Source organism: Hyla sarda, chromosome 9 (genome assembly GCF_029499605.1).
Source record: "Hyla sarda isolate aHylSar1 chromosome 9, aHylSar1.hap1, whole genome shotgun sequence".
Lineage (NCBI taxonomy): Eukaryota > Metazoa > Chordata > Amphibia > Anura > Hylidae > Hyla > Hyla sarda.
In genome coordinates, this window is record NC_079197.1 from 177,894,289 (window position 1) to 177,915,186 (window position 20,898).

Consider the following 20,898-nt stretch of genomic DNA (forward strand, 5'->3'; position numbering starts at 1 on the left):
CTATATAATATCACACTTCATTATCTATATAATATCACACTTCATTATCTATATAATATCATACTTCATTATCTATATAATATCACACTTCATTATCTATATAATATCACACTCCTCCATTATCTATATAATATCATACTTCATTATCTATATAATATCACACTTCATTATCTATATAATATCACACTTCATTATCTATATATCACACTCCTCCATTATCTATATAATATCACACGTCCCCCATTATCTATATATCACACTCCTCCATTATCTATATAATATCACACTTCCTCTATTATCTATATAATATCACACTTCATTATCTATATAATATCACACTCCTCTATTATGTATATAATATCACACGTCCCCCATTATCTATATAATATCACACGTCCCCCATTATCTATATATCACACTCCTTAATTATCTATATAATATCACACGTCCCCCATTATCTATATATCACTCCTCCATTAGCTATATAATATCACACGTCCCCCATTATCTATATAATATCACACGTCCCCCATTATCTATACAATATTACACTTCATTATCTACATAATATCACACTTCATTATCTATATAATATCACACTTCATTATCTATATAATATCACACTCCTCCATTATGTATATAATATCACACTTCATTATCTATATAATATCACACTTCATTATCTATATAATATCACACTTCCCCCATTATCTATATAATATTACACTTCATTATCTATATAATATCACACTTCATTATCTATATAATATCACACTTCATTATCTATATAATATCACACTTCATTATCTATATAATATTACACTTCATTATCTATATAATATTACACTTCATTATCTATGTAATATCAAACTTCATTATCTATATAATATCACACTTCATTATCTATATAATATCACACTTCATTATCCATATAATATCACTTATATACATAATGGAGGAAGTGTGATATTATATAGATAATGGAGAAGTGTAGCATTATATAGATAATGGGAGAAGTGTGATATTATATAGATAATGAAGTGTGATATTATATAGATAATGAAGTGTGATATTATATAGATAATGAAGTGTGATATTATATAGATAATGAAGTGTGATATTATATAGATAATGAAGTGTGATATTATATAGTTAATGAAGTGTGATATTATATACATAATGAAGTGATAATATGTAGATAATGAAGTGTGATATTATATAGATAATGGGGAAGTGTGATAATATATAGATAATGAAGTGTGATTTTATGTAGATAATGGAGAAGTGTGATATTATATAGATAATGGGGAAGTGTGATAATATATAGATACTGATGTGTGATATATACATAATGAAGTGTGATATTATATACATAATGGAGGAGTGTGATATTATATACATAATGGAGGAGTGTGATATTATATAGATAATGGAGGAGTGTGATATTATATACATAATGAAGGAGTGTGATATTACATACATAATGGAGAAGTGTGATATTATATACATAATGGAGGAGTGTGATATTACATACATAATGGAGGAGTGTGATATTATATAGATAATGGAGGAGTGTGATATTATATACATAATGGAGAAGTGTGATATTATATACATAATGGAGAAGTGTGAAATTATATACATAATGGAGGAGTGTAATATTATATGGATAATGAAGTGTGATATTATATAGATAATGAAGTGTGATATTATATAGATAATGAAGTGTGATATTATATACATAATGGAGGAGTGTGATATTATATAGATAATGGAGGAGTGTGATATTATATACATAATGGAGAAGTGTGATATTATATAGATAATGAAGTGTGATATTATATAGATAATGAAGTGTGATATTATATAGATAATGAAGTGTGATATTATATACATAATGGAGGAGTGTGATATTATATAGATAATGGAGGAGTGTGATATTATATACATAATGGAGAAGTGTGATATTATATAGATAATGGAGGAGTGTGATATTATATACATAATGAAGGAGTGTGATATTACATACATAATGGAGAAATGTGATATTATATACATAATGGAGGAGTGTGATATTACATACATAATGGAGGAGTGTGATATTATATAGATAATGGAGGAGTGGGATATTATATACATAATGGAGAAGTGTGATATTATATACATAATGGAGGAGTGTGATATTACATACATAATGGAGGAGTGTGATATTATATAGATAATGGAGGAGTGTGATATTATATACATAATGGAGAAGTGTGAAATTATATACATAATGGAGGAGTGTAATATTATATGGATAATGAAGTGTGATATTATATAGATAATGAAGTGTGATATTATATAGATAATGAAGTGTGATATTACATAGAAAATGGAGGAGTAAGATATTATATAGATAATGGAGGAGTGTGATATTACATAGATAATGAAGTGTGATATTACATAGAAAATGGAGGAGTAAGATATTATATAGATAATGGAGGAGTGTGATATTATATAGATAATGAAGTGTGATATTATATAGATAATGAAGTGTAATATTATATAGATAATGAGGGAAGTGTAATATTATATAGATAATGGAGGAGTGTGATATTATATAGATAATGGAGGAAGTGTGATATTATACAGAAAATGGAGGAGTGTGATATTATATAGATAATGAAGTGTGATATTATATACATAATGGAGGAAGTGTAATATTATATAGATAATGGGGAAATGTGATATTATATACGGTAGATAATGAAGTGTGATATTATATACATAATGGAGGAAGGGTAATATTATATAGATAATGAAGTGTGATATTATATACATAATGGAGGAAGTGTAATATTATATAGATAATGGGGAAATGTGATATTATATAGATAATGAAGTGTGACATTATATACATAATGGAGGAAGTGTAATATTATATAGATAATGAAGTGTTATATTATATAGATAATGGAGGAAGTGTAATATTATATACATAATGGAGGAGTGTGATATTATATAGATAATGAAGTGTGATATATAGATAATGGAGAAGTGTGATATTATATAATGTGGAGGAAGTGTGATATTATATACATAATGGAGGAGTGTAATATATAGATAATGAAGTGTGATATTATATAGATAATGAAGTGTGATATTATATAGATAATGAAGTGTGATATTATATAGATAATGAAGTTTGATATTATATAGATAATGAAGTGTGATATTATATAGATAATGAAGTGTGATATTATATAGATAATGAAGTGTGATATTATATAGATAATGAAGTGTGATATTATATAGATAATGAAGTTTGATATTATATAGATAATGAAGTGTGATATTATATAGATAATGAAGTGTGATATTATATAGATAATGAAGTGTAATATTATATAGATAATGGAGGAGTGTGATATTATATACATAATGGAGGAGTGTAATATTATATACATAATGGAGGAGTGTGATATTATATACATAATGGAGGAGTGTGATATTATATGGATAATGGAGAAATGTGATATTATATGGATAATGGCGAAGTGTGATATTATATAGATAATGAAGTGTCATATTATATACATAATGGAGGAGTGTGATATTATATAGATAATGAAGTGTGATATTATATAGATAATGAAGTGTGATATTATATAGATAATGAAGTGTGATAATATATAGATAATGAAGTTTGATATTATATAGATAATGAAGTGTAATATTATATAGATAATGAAGTGCGATATTATATAGATAATGGAGAAGTGTGATATTATATACATAATAGAGGAGTGTGATATTATATAGATAATGAAGTGTGATATTATATAGATAATGGAGAAGTGTGATATTATATAGATAATGAAGTGTGATATTATATAGATAATGAAGTGTGATATTATATAGATAATGGAGGAATATGATATTATATAGATAATGGAGGAGTGTGATATTATATAGATAATGGAGGAGTGTGATATTATATAGATAATGGAGGAGTGTGATATTATATAGATAATGGAGGAAGTGTGATATTATATAGATAATGGAGGAATATGATATTATATAGATAATGGAGGAGTGTGATATTATATAGATAATGGAGAAGTGTGATATTATATAGATAATGGGGAAGTGTGATATTATATAGATAATTGAGGCATGTAATATTATATACATAATGGAGGAAGTGCAATATTATATAGATAATGGGGAAATGTGATATTATATAGATAATGAAGTGTGATATTATATAGATAATGGGAGAAGAGTAATATTATATAGATAATGGAGAAGTGTAATATTATATAGATAATGGAGAAGTGTAATATTATATAGATAATGAAATGTGATATTATATAGATAATATGGAGGAAGTGTAATATTATATAGATAATGAAGTGTGATATTATATAGATAATGAAGTGTGATATTATATAGATAATGGAGAAGTGTAATATTATATAGATAATGAAGTGTAATATTATATAGATAATGGAGAAGTGTGATATTATATAGATAATGAAATGTGATATTATATACATAATGGAGGAGTGTGATATTATATAGATAATGAAGTGTGATATTATATAGATAATGGGGGAAGTGTAATATTATATACATAATGGAGAAGTGTAATATTATATACATAATGGAGGAGTGTGATATTATATACATAATGAAGTGTGATATTATATACATAATGAAGTGTGATATTATATACATAATGGAGAAGTGTGATATTATATAGATAATGGAGAAGTTTGATATTATATAGATAATGGAGAAGTGTAATATTATATACATAATGGAGGAGTGTGATATTATATACATAATGAAGTGTGATATTATATAGATAATGGAGGAGTGTGATATTATATACATAATGAAGTGTGATGTTATATACATAATGGAGAAGTGTGATATTATATACATAATGGAGGAGTGTGATATTATATAGATAATGAAGTGTGATATTATATACATAATGGAGGAGTGTGATATTATATACATAATGAAGTGTGATATTATATAGATAATGGAGTGTGATATTATATAGATAATGAAGTGTGATATTATATAGATAATGAAGTGTGATATTATATAGATAATGAAGTGTGATATTATATAGATAATGAAGTGTGATATTATATACATAATGGGGAAGTGTGATATTATATACATAATGGAGAAGTGTGATATTCTATACATAATGGAGGAGTGTGATATTATATAGATAATGGAGGAGTGTGATATTACATAGATAATGAAGTGTAATATTATATAGATAATGAAGTGTGATATTATATAGATAATGAAGTGTGATATTATATAGATAATGAAGTGTGATATTATATACATAATGGAGGAGTGTGATATTATATAGATAATGGAGGAGTGTGATATTATATACATAATGGAGGAGTGTGATATTATACAGATAATGGAGAAGTGTGATATTATATAGATAATGAAGTGTGATATTATATAGATAATGAAGTGTGATATTATATAGATAATGGAGGTGTGTGATATTATATAGATAATGGGGGAGTGTAATATTATATACATAATGGAGGAGTGTAATATTATAAAGATAATGGAGGAGTGTAATATTATATAGATAATGGAGGAGTGTAATATTATATACATAATGGAGGAGTGTGATATTATATACATAATGGAGGAGTGTGATATTATATAGATAATGAAGTGTGATATTATATAGATAATGAAGTGTGATATTATATACATAATGGAGGAGTGTGATATTATATACATAATGGAGGAGTGTAATATTATATAGATAATGGAGGAGTGTGATATTATATACATAATGGAGGAGTGTGATATTATATAGATAATGAAGTGTGATATTATATAGATAATGAAGTGTGATATTATATACATAATGGAGGAGTGTGATATTATATAGATAATGGAGGAGTGTGATATTATATACATAATGGAGGAGTGTAATATTATATACATAATGGAGGAGTGTAATATTATATACATAATGGAGGAGTGTAATATTATATACATAATGGAGGAGTGTAATATTATATACATAATGGAGGAGTGTAATATTATATACATAATGGAGGAGTGTGATATTATATACATAATGGAGGAGTGTGATATTATATAGATAATGGGAGACGTGTAATATTATATAGATAATGGAGGAGTGTGATATTATATAGATAATGAAGTGTGATATTATATAGATAATGGAGGAGTGTGATATTATATACATAATGGAGGAGTGTAATATTATATACATAATGGAGGAGTGTGATATTATATACATAATGGAGGAGTGTGATATATAGATAATGGAGGAGTGTGATATTATATATATAATGGAGTAGTGTGATATTATATACATAATGGAGGCGTGTGATATTATATACATAATGGAGGAGTGTGATATTATATAGATAATGAAGTGTGATATTATATAGATAATGGAGGAGTGTGATATTATCTAGATAATGGAGAAGTGTGATATTATATAGATAATAGTGAAGAACGACATCATATTGATAATTCTCAGATGTTCGATCAGTGATATTTTGGCTATTCTATATTTCTGTTCCCCTTTGAGCTGAATGACAGGGTTAGGCTGCTTATCATCCATGACCTGACTATATAACACCACATCGGTGTACATTGAGGTGAGGGGCCCCACATCATTATTCAGTCAGGGGCCCCTCCCGGTGGTCCATCCTTTCTTCATTCTGGCAGTATGGGCCCTGTGTTGGGGCAGGTCCTGGATAGGCTACTTATACCTACTGTAGATCACCTCAATAATAGGGAAGCCAGTGTCAGTTCTCTGAGCAGGGTCTGGTCGCCCTTACAGGGTCCCTATATCTGACTAGCCTCATATCCGCTGCAGATGATAATACAGATGGTGTAAATACATGTAGCCACAATCACCCCATATAACACTATGGCGTCACTTTCCTTCTTCACAAAGACGACTTAATGCATTGAGCAGGAAATGAAATTGTCTGGAGTTTCATCCATTTGTCACAATGTTGTATGAGTACCCCCTCCCCCCCCCCCCCCCAACAATTACACATGGCGCTTTGATTTACGCGCGGGATAGAAATGATACACCTTTAGAAAACAGAGCGGCAATGTTTGCACCTTTCCCTCCCTCTCTCTCTCTATCTATCTGCCGGCTGAACATTACGGCCATAACTCAGGGACAGAACAGTCGTTCAAAGGACATGAAAGGAGCTAAAAAAACATAATGTTTAAATGGCTCTATTCTGTGAACATGAAAGGCTCGCAACCCCAGCGCTCCGACGACCTCATCAAAGGCGAGACGGGAGCCTACGGTCATCTGTCTGGAGGCATTGCGCTAATTATAAACAGCATTTTACAGGTTAAATCTACATGGAACCCTGTGTAACTTTGTAAATCCTTTGCTTTACCCACCTGGTACTGAGCTTACATTACAGCCTGTTCTATAAAATCCAGTCACTCCCAAAATGTCACTGGTACCTTTCACTAATCTTAGATCTAGCCACATTACCCTGCTGGTTCAGTGTCTGTATAAGACAGTGTTTCCCAACCAGGGTGCCTCCAGGTGTTGCAAAACTACAACTCCCAGCATGCCCGGACAGCCTTTGGCTGTCCGGGCATGCTGGGAGTTGTAGTTTTGCAACACCTGGAGGCACCCTGTTTGCGCAACACTGGTATAAGACATGGTGCGCACTATAGCTCTGGGGGTGACTGGAGGATAAGACAAGATGTAACAGCAGAATAGTGAGTGCAGGTCTGAAGGATAAGACATGATGTAACAGCAGAATAGTGAGTGCAGCTCTGGGGGTGACTGGAGGATAAGACAAGATGTAACAGCAGAATAGTGAGTGCAGGTCTGAATGATAAGACATGATGTAACAGCAGAATAGTGAGTGCAGCTCTAGAGGTAACTGGAGGATATAACATGATGTTACAGCAGAATAGTGAGTGCAACTCTGGAGGTGACTGGAGGATAAGACCTGATGTAACAGCAGAAAAATGAGTGCAGCTCTGGAGGTGACTAGAGCATAAGATATGATGCAACAGCAGGATAGTGAGTGTAGCTCTGGAGGATAAGACATGATGTAACAGCAGAATAATGAGTGCACCTCTGAAGGTGACAGGAGGATAAGACCTGATGCAATAGCAGAATAGTGAGTGTAGCTCTGGAGGTGACTGGAGTATAAGGCATGATTTTACAGCAGAATAGTAAGTGCAGCTCTGGAGGTAACTGTAGGATATAACATGATGTTACAGCAGAATAGCGAGTGCAGCTCTGTAGGTGACTGGAGGATAAGACATAATGTAACAGAAGAATAGTGAGTGTAGTTCTGGAGGTAACTGGAGGATAAGACCTGATGCAACAGCAGAATATTGAGTGCACCTCTGAATGTGACTGGAGGATAAGACCTGATGTAACAGCAGAATAGTGAGTGCAGCTGTGGAAGTGACTGGAGTATAGGACGTGATGTAACAGCAGAGTAGTGAGTGCAGCTCTGGAGGCGACTGGAGGATAAGACATGATGTAACAGCAGAATAGTGAGTACAGTTCTGGAAGTGACTGGAGTATATGACGTGATGTAACAGCAGAATAGTGAGTGCAGCTCTGGAAGTGACTGGAGGATAAGACATGATGTAACAGCAGAATAATGAGTGCAGCTCTGGAGGTGACTGGAGGATAAGACATGATGTAACAGCAGAATAGTAAGTGCAGTTCTGGAAGTGTCTGGAGTATATGACGTGATGAAACAGCAGAATAGTGAGTGCAGCTCTGGAAGTGACTGGAGGATAAGACCTGATGTAACAGCAGAAAAGTGAGTGCAGCTGTGGAAGTGACTGGAGTATAGGACGTGATGTAACAGCAGAGTAGTGAGTGCAGCTCTGGAGGCGACTGGAGGATAAGACATGATGTAACAGCAGAATAGTGAGTGCAGCTCTGGAAGTGACTGGAGGATAAGACATGATGTAACAGCAGAATAATGAGTGCAGCTCTGGAGGTGACTGGAGGATAAGACATGATGTAACAGCAGAATGGTAAGTGCAGTTCTGGAAGTGTCTGGAGTATATGACGTGATGAAACAGCAGAATAGTGAGTGCAGCTCTGGAAGTGACTGGAGGATAAGACCTGATGTAACAGCAGAATAGTGAGTGCAGCTCTAGAAGTATCTGGCGGATATGATTTGTGTTGCAGTTCCGGGTGTGAGTGGAGTCACAATAAGTACTCAAGCCAAGTTAACGAGGACTCACTCATCGCCCATCATGTATATACAGAATGACATTGTCCAGAAGTCCCAGACGAGAACCAAGTCCTCCAGCGCTGCAGGGACCGAGGCGTCGGCTCAACCTTCAAGATCCGGGATAGAAAGGGCAGGGAAGTTTATGACAACAATCTACCTAGAACTCATTAAAGTCTTTTCTCTGGGAGTGACATGCATTATCAGCAAAGATTAATCTGATGAGTCTTCAGGTGAACTCCATCAATCCCTCCGCAATAACAGGAGCTTTGTGTCATCTGATGAAAATCAATTAGACTGGTAAGGCCAGAAGAAAAACCAACATCAGTCATCGCCAGCCCCCCGGCAGCTCAAATGATTTGTCTTCCAAGCCTGGATGATCAGGAGCTGTAGTAATATCACTGGGGAAAATTCATTTATACTGTGGGCCCTGCTCCCCTCATTGTGGACGACCAATACACAGATTACTTTTAATCAAGGTTGATATGTCATTAATACCGCCGGCTCTTTGAAGTTTTTTTTTTTTCCCTTCCCTTAATCGACTGCAGCATTTTTCTTGTGCTCTTTGTGTCTGTAAATAAAAAAAGAAAAGGTTGAAGGCAAAGACTCTTACTCTGAGGTCCGGGTGTCCAGCAGAAGCCGACGCAGGGAATGGTGCAGGCAGTAGATCCCCCCGAACACCGCGCTCATCCTGCAAGAAAGAAAAGAATAATATCTCTTATATAGAATCCTATGGAGATCCAGTATCAGTATATATATATCTATTGGAGGAGACGGGGCGGCTAGTACGTAACCATCACGCCTGCTGGTTCAGTGTCTGTAGAAGACAGTGTTTCCCAAGCAGGGTGCCTCCAGGTGTTGCAAAACTACAACTCCCAGCATGCCCGGACAGCCGTTGGCTGTCCGGGCATGCTGGGAGTTGTAGTTTTGCAACACCTGGAGGCACCCTGTTTGCGAAACACTGGTATAAGACATGGTGCGCACTATAGCTCTGGGGGTGACTGGAGGATAAGACCTGATGCAACAGAAGAATAGTGATTGCAGCTCTGGGGGTGACTGGAGGATAAGACATGATGTAACAGCAGAATAGTGAGTGCAGCTCTGGAGGTAACTGGAGGATATAACATGATGTTTCAGCAGAATAGTGAGTGCAGCTCTGGAGGTGACTGGAGCATAAGACCTGATGTAACAGCAGAAAAATAAGTGCAGCTCTGGAGGTGACTGGAGCATAAGATATGATGCAACAGCAGAATAGTGAGTGTAGCTCTGGAGGTGACTGGAGTATAAGACCTGATGCAACAGCAGAATAATGAGTGCAGCTCTGGAGGTGACTGGAGTATATGACATGATGTAACAGCAGAATAATGAGTGCAGCTCTGGAGGTGACTGGAGTATATGACATGATGTAACAGCAGAATAATGAGTGCAGCTCTGGGGGTGACTGGAGGATAAGACCTGATGCAACAGCAGAATAATGAGTGCAGCTCTGGGGGTGACTGGGTGATAATATGTCATGTAACAGCAGAATAGTGAGTGCAGCTCTGGAAGTGACTGGAGTATAAGACATGATGTAACAGCAGAATAATGAGTGCAGTTCTGGAGGATAGCGATTACAGCTCTAGAAGTATCTGGTGGATAAGATATGATTACATTATATAGAATCCTATGGAGATCTAGTATCAGACCCATTAGTTATATTAGGGGGGGGGGTTATCGAGACATTTAGAAAACTTTTTAGAGGGGTATTCCAGGACTAAACATTTTATCCCCTATCCAAAGGATAGGGGATAAGATGTCTGATCGCGGGGGGGGCGCCACTAAGGACCACCGCGATCTTCGGGCTGGCAGCAGCGGCGTCCAGAATACAGAAACGTGGAGCTCCCGTGTTCGTGACATCGCGCCCCCTCCAAATATATCTATTGGAGGAGACGGGGCGGCTAGTACGTAACCATCCCGCCTGCTGGTTCAGTGTCTGTTTCCCAACCAGGGTGCCTCCAGCTGTTGCAAAACTACAGCCAAAGGCTGTCCAGGCATGCTGGGAGTTGTAGTTTTGCAACACCTGGAGGCACCCTATTTGCGAAACACTGGTATAAGACATGGTGCACTCTATAGCTCTGGGGGTGACTGGAGGATAAGACCTGATGCAACAGAAGAATAGTGATTGCAGCTCTGGGGGTGACTGGAGGATAAGACATGATGTAACAGCAGAATAGTGAGTGCAGCTCTGGAGGTAACTGGAGGATATAACATGATGTTACAGCAGAATAGTGAGTGTAGCTCTGGAGGTGACTGGAGGATAAGACCTGATGTAACAGCAGAAAAATTAGTGCAGCTCTGGAGGTGACTGGAGTATATGACATGATGTAACAGCAGAATAATGAGTGCAGCTCTGGAGGTGACTGGAGTATATGACATTATATAGAATCCTATGGAGATCCAGTATCAGACCCATTAGTTATATTGGGGGGGATTTATCAAGACATTTAGAAAACTTTTTAGAGGGGTATTCCAGGATTAAACATTTTATCCCCTATCCAAAGGATAGGGGATAAGATGTCTGATCGCGGGGGGGGGGGGGGGGAGGGCGCCACTAAGGACCACCGCGATCTCTGGGCTGGCAGCAGCGGCGTCCAGAATACAGAAACGTGGAGCTACCGTGTTCGTGACATCGCGCCCCCTCCGAATATATCTATTGGAGGAGACGGGGCGGCTAGTACGTAACCATCACGCCTGCTTCCATAGACATGAATGAAGGGGGCGTGGTGGCTGTAGTCGCCAATCATCCGGCACGGAGCAGAGTTCGTTCAGTGCATGGGATAGGAGATAAGATGTGTGATCGCAGAGGGCCCGCCGCTGGGACCCCCCATGATCTCCCTGCAGCACCCACATTGTATGCGGGGCTGCATCTCCAGTTTCATGGCCCCGCTTATGACATCACAGCCACGCCTCCTCAATGCAAGTCTATGGGAGGGGGCGTGATGTCCGTCACGCCCCCTTCCATAGACTTGCGTTGAGGGGGCGTGGCCGTGACATCACAAGCCCCCGGTGCTGCACCCAACGCTCTAAACGAACGCCAGGTGCAGCAGGGAGATCACAGGCGATCAGGGGATAAAATGTTTGGTCTCGGAATACCCCTTTAAATGGCTTTTATCTCTATGTTTGTCGCACAAAATGTAGCACAATGGGTCCATGCGACTTTTTGTGCGACGATTGCTTCAGAAGCGTTTCTATGATTTTTTGTTTTACCCGTCTCGAGCCCTTTGTGCAGTGATCACAGATTCACTAAGTGCAACTTTTTTTGCGCAATGTCACAAGGTTGACGCAAAATTGTCGCACGATGTCAGAAATAGACGGTTTCTCAGGTCAATTCAGCCCAGTCCTATATTTTCTGTGCCACCTTTGAGTCAGGGTTAATGTGACTTTACACGCAAAAGTCGCACGTCCGTACAAAATCTGCGACTTTCTTAGAAGTTGCATCAGCAAAATTTATCAAAGTCCATGCGCCGTTTCACAAATCTGGCGCAAGTCCGCAACTATCACCACAACTTTTGTGGTCTAAAAGAGATAAGAATTCACACCACACTTTGTTAATAAACCCATTGGATCTAATGTGTCACAGAAGATCCACAGTATATACAAGCAGCAGAGCCCTAAAGAATAAGAGAAAGAGGGAAAAAGTTACTTATCTATCTCCTATCTATCTATCTCATATCTATCTATCTATCTATCTATCTCATATCTCTCTATCTCTCTATCTATCTATCTATCTATCTCATATCTCTCTATCTATCTTATATCTATCTCTCTCTCTCATATCTATCTATCTCTCTCTCTCATATCTATCTATCTCATATCTATCTATCTATCTTATATCTATCTCTCTCTCTCATATCTATCTATCTCTCTCTCTCATATCTCTCTCTCTCATATCTATCTCATATCTATCTATGTATCTCATATCTATCTATCTATATCATATCTATCTATCTCATATCTATCTATCTCATATCTATCTATCTATCTATCTATCTCATATCTATCTCATGTCTATCTATCTCATATCTATCTATCTCATATCTATCTATCTATCTATCTCATATCTATCTCATATCTATCTCATGTCTATCTATCTCATATCTATCTATCTCATATATATCTCTATCTATCTATCTCATATCTATCTATCTCATATCTATCTATCTATCTATCTCATATCTATCTATCTCATATCTATCTATCTCATATCTATCTCATATCTATCTATCTATCTATCTATCTATCTCATATCTATCTATCTATCTCATATCTATCTGTCTGTCTATCTATCTATCTCATATCTCTCTATCTCTCTATCTATCTATCTATCTATCTATCTCATATCTCTCTATCTATCTCATATCTATCTCTCTCTCTCATATCTATCTATTTCTCTCTCTCATATCTATCTATCTCATATCTATCTATCTCTCTCTCTCATATCTATCTCATATCTATCTATGTATCTCATATCTATCTATCTATATCATATCTATCTATCTCATATCTATCTATCTCATATCTATCTATCTATCTATCTCATATCTATCTCATGTCTATCTATCTCATATCTATCTATCTCATATATATCTCTATCTATCTATCTCATATCTATCTATCTCATATCTATCTATATATCTATCTCATATCTATCTATCTCATATCTATCTCATGTCTATCTATCTCATATCTATCTCTCATATATATCTCTATCTATCTATCTCATATCTATCTATCTCATATCTATCTATCTATCTATCTCATATCTATCTATCTCATATCTATCTATCTCATATCTATCTATCTCATATCTATCTATCTATCTATCTATCTATCTATCTATCTATCTCATATCTATCTATCTATCTCATATCTATCTGTCTGTCTATCTATCTATCTCATATCTATCTTATATCTATCTCATATCTATCTATCTCATATCTATCTATCTATCTATCTCATATCTATCTATCTATCTCATATCTATCTGTCTGTCTATCTATCTATCTCATATCTATCTGTCTGTCTATCTATCTCATCTCTCTCTCTGTTATACCTATCTCATATTTATCTTTTTAATCTACCTATATATTTTCTTCTTCTCTCGTTCTTTCTATTTCTGACTCTCCCTCGTTCTCTATATTCTATCACTTCTCCATCTCTCTTTCTCTACATATTGTTCATTCATTCTCTAACCATGAAGTAAATGTCCCCGTATTACCCATCACTATGTTATTTTAGGCTCCTGCAGCGCCCCCCCCCCCCTCACCTGTTCAGGTATTTTCTAGGTCCCCTCCAGAATGTTCTCTAGCCCCCGATGATACCAGTACTAACAATCCCATCCATTCCCCTTGGTGACACGTCATCACATAACACCACAGTCCGACAGGTTATTGCTATTCCTACCGACGGCTGTGAAAATCATAATAATAAAACAATAAAAGCAGTGTTTCCTAACCAGGGTGCCTCCAGCTGTTGCAAAACTACAACTCCCAGCATGCCTGGACAGCCAACGGCTGTCCAGGCATGCTGGGAGTTGTAGTTTTGCAACAGCTGGAGGCACCCTGGTTGGGAAACACTGCATTAAAGTCATCTCCATATTTCGGACTAAAGTGAAATCTGCGTCACCCTGTGCTCCGTGACTGTACCCGGTCGGAACGCGACAAGACGATAGAGGAGGACGCTGCGCTGCCGGCACCATCGTGTAACGCTCCGCAGATGTGAGGAACAAGCGATGGTTATCAGGGTGACAAGCCGGGGGTCCCTATGGTATACAGGGGTCACATTGTATTTATAGGGTCTATTACGTCTATAGAGGAACCTTTATTCAGCATTAACCCCTGAATGACAGGCATTAAAGCGAAGTCGTCCTCGTCCCCCCCCCTTCCCTAATGTACTTGCTCCTGTCACTGGCAATAAGCGGAGTTCTGCTGACAGACGCTCGCACCGCGCACTCCGCTTCAACTTTGCCCTGATGACTTCAAATCATATTACGGCGAAATTAACAGTTGTGAAAATCGGTGGCCCGTCCGTCCCGTCCTGCGCAGCCTTTAAATGCCATTTCAGCTTCTATCAAAGCAAGAATCAGCACTTGTAATTTTTTAATACAGCTGCAAAACAATAGGCCCCATTAATAGTGGGGGCCCTGACAGCTCGGCGCGGCGTGATTTATGAGGCTGCGGATAATTTGATTATTTTATTAATTCTGCTGATTACGGTTCGGGTTAATACGGTGAAGGTCACTCCCAGAATAAATCTTCATTACGTTTCGCAGAGAAGCTAAAGCGCCGCCGATGACTTGTTTGCTTTAATTAAACACTAATGTAACGGGAAAAGAAGAGAGGCTGGAGGCGCGACGCATCTGCTGCGGAGGACAGGATGGAGGGGGGGGGGGGGAACCGCGGGGATGGCGGATGACGACTGGGCGCCGGCGACTATCACACCGTACAAGCCGCATGGATTAGATTAAATAAAATGTAAAATTATTAATAAAGAAAAATAATAATAAAATAAAGCGTCAGATGGGTGCGGCATCTCATGCGTCGTCGGAATTAAACTATTTCATGGGATTTGATTTTTTTCCATAATTTCGTGTGCAGATTTTCTTTATCAGGAATTTGGAATTTATTGTTTCCTTGAAGTTAATTTTAATTTTTTTTTATCTACCTGTTTAAAGGGGTAATCCAGGAAAAAACTTTTATTTATATATATATATATATATCACCTGGCTCCAGAAAGTTAAACAGATTTGTAAATGACTTCTATTAAAAAATCTTAATCCTTTCAGTACTTATGTGCTTCTGAAGTTGAGTTGTTCTTTTCTGTCTAAGTGCTCTCTGATGACACCTGTCTCGGGAGCCGCCCAGTTTAGAAGCAAATCCCCATAGCAAACCTCTTCTAAATTGGGCGGTTCCCGAGACAGGTGTCACCAGAGAGCACTTAGACAGAGAAGATCAACTCAACTTCAGAAGCTCATAAGTACTGAAAGGATTAAGATTTTTTTTAATAGAAGTAATTTACAAATCTGTTTAACTTTCTGGAGCCAGTTGATATATAAAAAAAAAGTTTTTTTTCCTGGATTACCCCTTTAAATGAAAAAAAATATATATATATAAATCTGACACTTTGGGTCTATTTACACGGCAGAATTTCCACTTGCTTAATTCCCCCTCAAATTTAAGCCCATAGACTTCTATGGGATTCTGCACCCCCATTCACACTTCTGAATTTCCACAAGTGGAAATTCAGAAGTGTGAATGGGAGTGCGGAATCCCATAGAAGTCTATGGGCTTTATTTTTAGGCAGAATTACGCAAGCAGAAACTCTGCCGTGTGACTAGACCCATGAAGGGGTACTCCACTGGAAAACACTTTTTTACTAAATCAACTGGTGCCAGAAAGATAAACAAATTTGTAAATGACTTCTATTAAAAAATCTTAATCCTTCCTGTACTTATCAGCTGCTGTATGGTCCACAGGAAGTTATTTTCTTTTTGAATTTCTTTTCTTTCTGACCACAGTGCTCTCTGCTGACACCTCTGTCTGTATCCGGAACTGTCCAGAGCAGGAGAGGTTTGCTATGGGGATTTGCTCCTGCTCCGGACAGTTCCTGACATGGACAGAGGTGTCAGCAGAGAGCACTGTGAGGAAAGGAAACTGAAAAAGAAAAGAACTTCCTGTGGCGCATACGGCAGCTGCTAAGTACAGGAAGGATTAAGATTTTTTAATAGAAGTAATTTACAAATATGTTTAACTTTCTGGCACCATTTGATCAACAAAAAAAATGTTTTCCAGTGGAGTACCCCTTTAAGGCCGGGTTCGCACTGTGGAATATCCAGATCTAATTTCCGGAGGAGATCCCATGGGCGGTGCTAGGTCCGTGCAGACTGCATCGCCGTCCCCTCAGACAGCAATGCATTTTTGAGTGGATCTTTAGTCAGACCCGCTCAAAAATGCATTGACGTCTATGGGGACGGTTCTAGTGCTGCCTGCAGGAGCTCTGGCAGAAATTCTGTCAGGTAATTCCACAGTTTGAACCCAGCCTTACTGTTTTGTAGGTATCACTTCTTAGGGATAGGCTGCTTTTCTGACAGAAAGAATTACAATGATCGGGAATGTGTATATGTATATATATATATGTAACATAAGATCTACCATTCACAATGGCCACAGTTTTCCTCCCTCAAAATTTACATGTGCACAGGTCACAGAGCATGCCCACCATACTCTCCCATAGAAGACTACAGGTGATGGAAGCAGCTCTCTTCCTTCCCCTCCCTGCAAAATGACGTGTGCACACAACACAGAGCATGCCCACCACAATATCCCATAAAACCTTACAAGTGATGGACACAGCTGTCTTCCCTCCCCCTACACAATGACACAGAGCATGCCCACCACACTCTCCTATAAAACCCTACAGGTGATGGGCACAGCTCTCTTTCTTCCCCTCCCTGCACAATGACCTGTTCACATGACTAAGGACTAGACAGTCCGAAACGCGTCGGCGTGGTTTTTTTTTAACCACACAGGGTGCTTTGTTTTTTGATTTTAATATGGACTGAATAAATTTTGGACTTTTAAAATTTACAATAATTTTTTTCGGGAGCTGGAACTTTCTCTTCTACTGTTCACATGACACTGAGCATGACCACCATACTCTTCCATAAAAGCTCATATTCACATCTCACCTGGCTCCAACCCCTACTTGCAGAATTACCTGTGTTTATTTTGACAGAGCATGCCCACTAAACTCTCCTATGCTACAGGTTTTTATTGTCCATATGGCTGCTGTAAAGTAGATCTCTAAATGCTGTTAAAAGCAGCTCAGGCAAGATGGCTGCCCTCATAATGGAGCACTAAAAATGGAATAAAAAAGCTACAATCAGAAAAAAGAAAATAATATGAATCAGTATTTTAATTTAAACCAGTTCATCATTATCTGTTTAACTTTCTGGCACCAGTTGATTTTATAAAAAAAAAAATTCCGCCGGAGTAGCCCTTTAAGCCATGTTCACGCAATGTATCTTGATTCGTTTATGTAGCTGTGAAAAAAAGTGTTTCTAAACAAGCAAAATTGTTTAAATTGCTGCAGGCTATTTGACCTATTTACTTAAAGGGGTACTCCACTGGAAAACATTTTCTTTAAAATCAACTGGTGCCAGAAAGTTTAACAGATTTGTAAATTATTTCTATCCAAAAAATCTTAATCCTTCCAATACTTATCTGGTGCTGTTATGATCCACAGGAAGTTATTTTCTTTTTGAATTTCCTTTCTGCCTGACCGCAGTGCTCTTTGTTGACACCTCTGTCCATTTTAGGAACTGTCCAGAGCAGGAGAGGTTTTCTATGGGGATTTGCTGCTACTCTGGACAGTTCCTGACATGGACAGAGGTGTCAACAGAGAGCACTGTGGTCAGACAGAAAGGAAATTCAAAAAGAAAATAACTTCCTGTGGATAATACAACAGCTGATAAGTACTGGAAGGATTAAGATTTTTTTTATAGAAGTTATTTACAAATCTGTTTAACTTTCTGGCACCAGTTGATTTAGAAAAAAATATTTTAAATCAACTGGTGCCAGAAAGTTAAACAGATTTGTAAATTACTTCTATTAAAAAATCTTAATCCTTCCAGTACTTTTTGGGGGCTATATACTACAGAAGAAAAGCTTTTCTTTTTGGATTTCTCTGATGTCACGACCACAGTGCTCTCTGCTGACCTCTGCTGTCCATTTTAGGAACTGTCCAGAGCAGCATATGTTTCCTATGGGGATTTTCTCCTGCTCTGGACAGTTCCTGACATGGACAAAGATGTCAGCAGAGAGCACTGTGGTCATGACATCAGAGAAATCCAAAAAGAAAAGCATTTCTTCTGTAGTATACAGCCCCTAAAAAGTACTGGAAGGATTAAGATTTTTAAAAGAAGTAATTTACAAATCTGTTTAACTTTCTGGCACCAGTTGATTTAAAAAAAAAAAAAGGGTTTTCCACGGGAGTACCCCTTTAACCCCTTCCCACAGAATGTCATATATAAACGCCGGGTTGTGCAGTGCGTTCGCGCATCCCGACGTTTATAAATGACATTCAGTTAACCCGGCGATGCGCAGCATCGCACGGGTTAACTGGCAGAAGTCCCGCTGTTTCCAGCAGGGGACAACTTCTGCTTCACCCCCAGGACCATCCATTGATGGTCCTGGTCAGCGATCACTGTGATTGGTCCCTGTGGACCAATCACAGTGATCTGGGGTGAAAGTTCAGATCCCCCGCACTGCCCGCCTCTGGAAGTCGTGCAGAACGGGGGACGATGGCTGCAGGGGCTCGCGGGGACCTGCGGCATACGGGGGGAACACGGGGGGAACAAGAGGGGACCGGCAGCCTTACCTGGAGCAGCGGCAGGACCGGCCACGTGGACGAGCAGCGACGGGATCGGCAGGTAAGTACATGGTCCTCAGAGGCAGCAGTGAAGATCTTCACTGCTACTTCTAGGAGTCTGAAAACTACAACTCCCAGCATGCCCGGACAGCCTTCGGCTGTCTGGGCATGCTGGGAGTTGTAGTTTTCAAACATCTGGAGGGCCCCAGGTTGGAGACCATTGTATATTGGTCTCCAATCTGTGCTCTTCCAGCTGTTGCAAAACTACAACTCCCAGAATGCACTGACTGTCCAGGCATGCTGGGAGTTTTAGTTCAGCAACATCTGGCCCTTCAGATGTTGCCGAACTACAACTCCCAGCATGCCCTTCAGCTGTCTGGGCATGCTGGGAGTTGTAGTTTTGCAACAACTGGAGACACACTGGTTGGGAAACATTGTTTCTAACTCAGTGTTTCCTAACCTGTGTGCCTCCAGCTGTTGCAAAACTATAACTCCCAGCATGCACTAACAGACCATGCATGCTGGGAGTTGTGGTTTTGCAACAGCTGGTGCACCCCCCCCCCCCCCCCCCCCGTGAATGTACAGGGTACGTTCACATGGGCGAGGCTTTTACAGTGGGTTTCTCGCTGCAAGTTTGCGCTGGGAAACTCGCTGTAATCCCCCGCCCATGTGACTGTACCCTAAAAACACTACACTACACCAAAACAAAATAAAATAAAAAGTTAAAAACACTACATAGACACATACCCCTACACAGCCCCCCTCCCCAATAAGAACGTCCGGTACACCACTGTTTCCAAAGCAGAGCCTCCAGCTGTTGAAAAACAACAACTCCCAGTATTGCCGGACAGCCGTTGACTGTCCACGCATGCTGGGAGTTTTGCAACAGCTGGAGGCACCCTGTTGGGAATCACTGGCGTAGAATACCCCTATGTCCACCCCTATGCAAATCCCTAATTTAGGCCTCAAATGCGCATGGCGCTCTCACTTTGGAGCCCTGTCGTATTTCAAGGCAACAGTTTAGGGCCACATCGCCGTACTCGGGAGAAATTGCGTTACAAGGTTTGGGGGGCTTTTTCTTCTTTAACCCTTCATGAAAAGGAAATGTTGGGGTCTACACCAGAATGTTACTGTAAAAAAATTACATTTTTTACACTAACATGCTGATGTTGCCCTAAACTTTACATTTTCACAAGAGGTAAAAGGGAAAAAAGCCCCCCAAAAT

At 38.1% G+C, this 20,898-nt stretch overlaps 1 protein-coding gene across 2 annotated transcripts in view; it reads right to left on the reverse strand.

Annotated features, from left to right (window-relative positions):
- Positions 1-20,898, reverse strand: part of CHM (CHM Rab escort protein) — a 155,648-nt gene that overhangs the window by 55,659 nt on the left and 79,091 nt on the right. For both annotated transcript variants that reach the window (XM_056538238.1, XM_056538237.1), the window contains exon 9: positions 9,880-9,957. In XM_056538238.1, the coding sequence (XP_056394213.1) occupies positions 9,880-9,957 (78 nt within the window). The remainder of the gene's footprint in view (positions 1-9,879; positions 9,958-20,898) is intronic.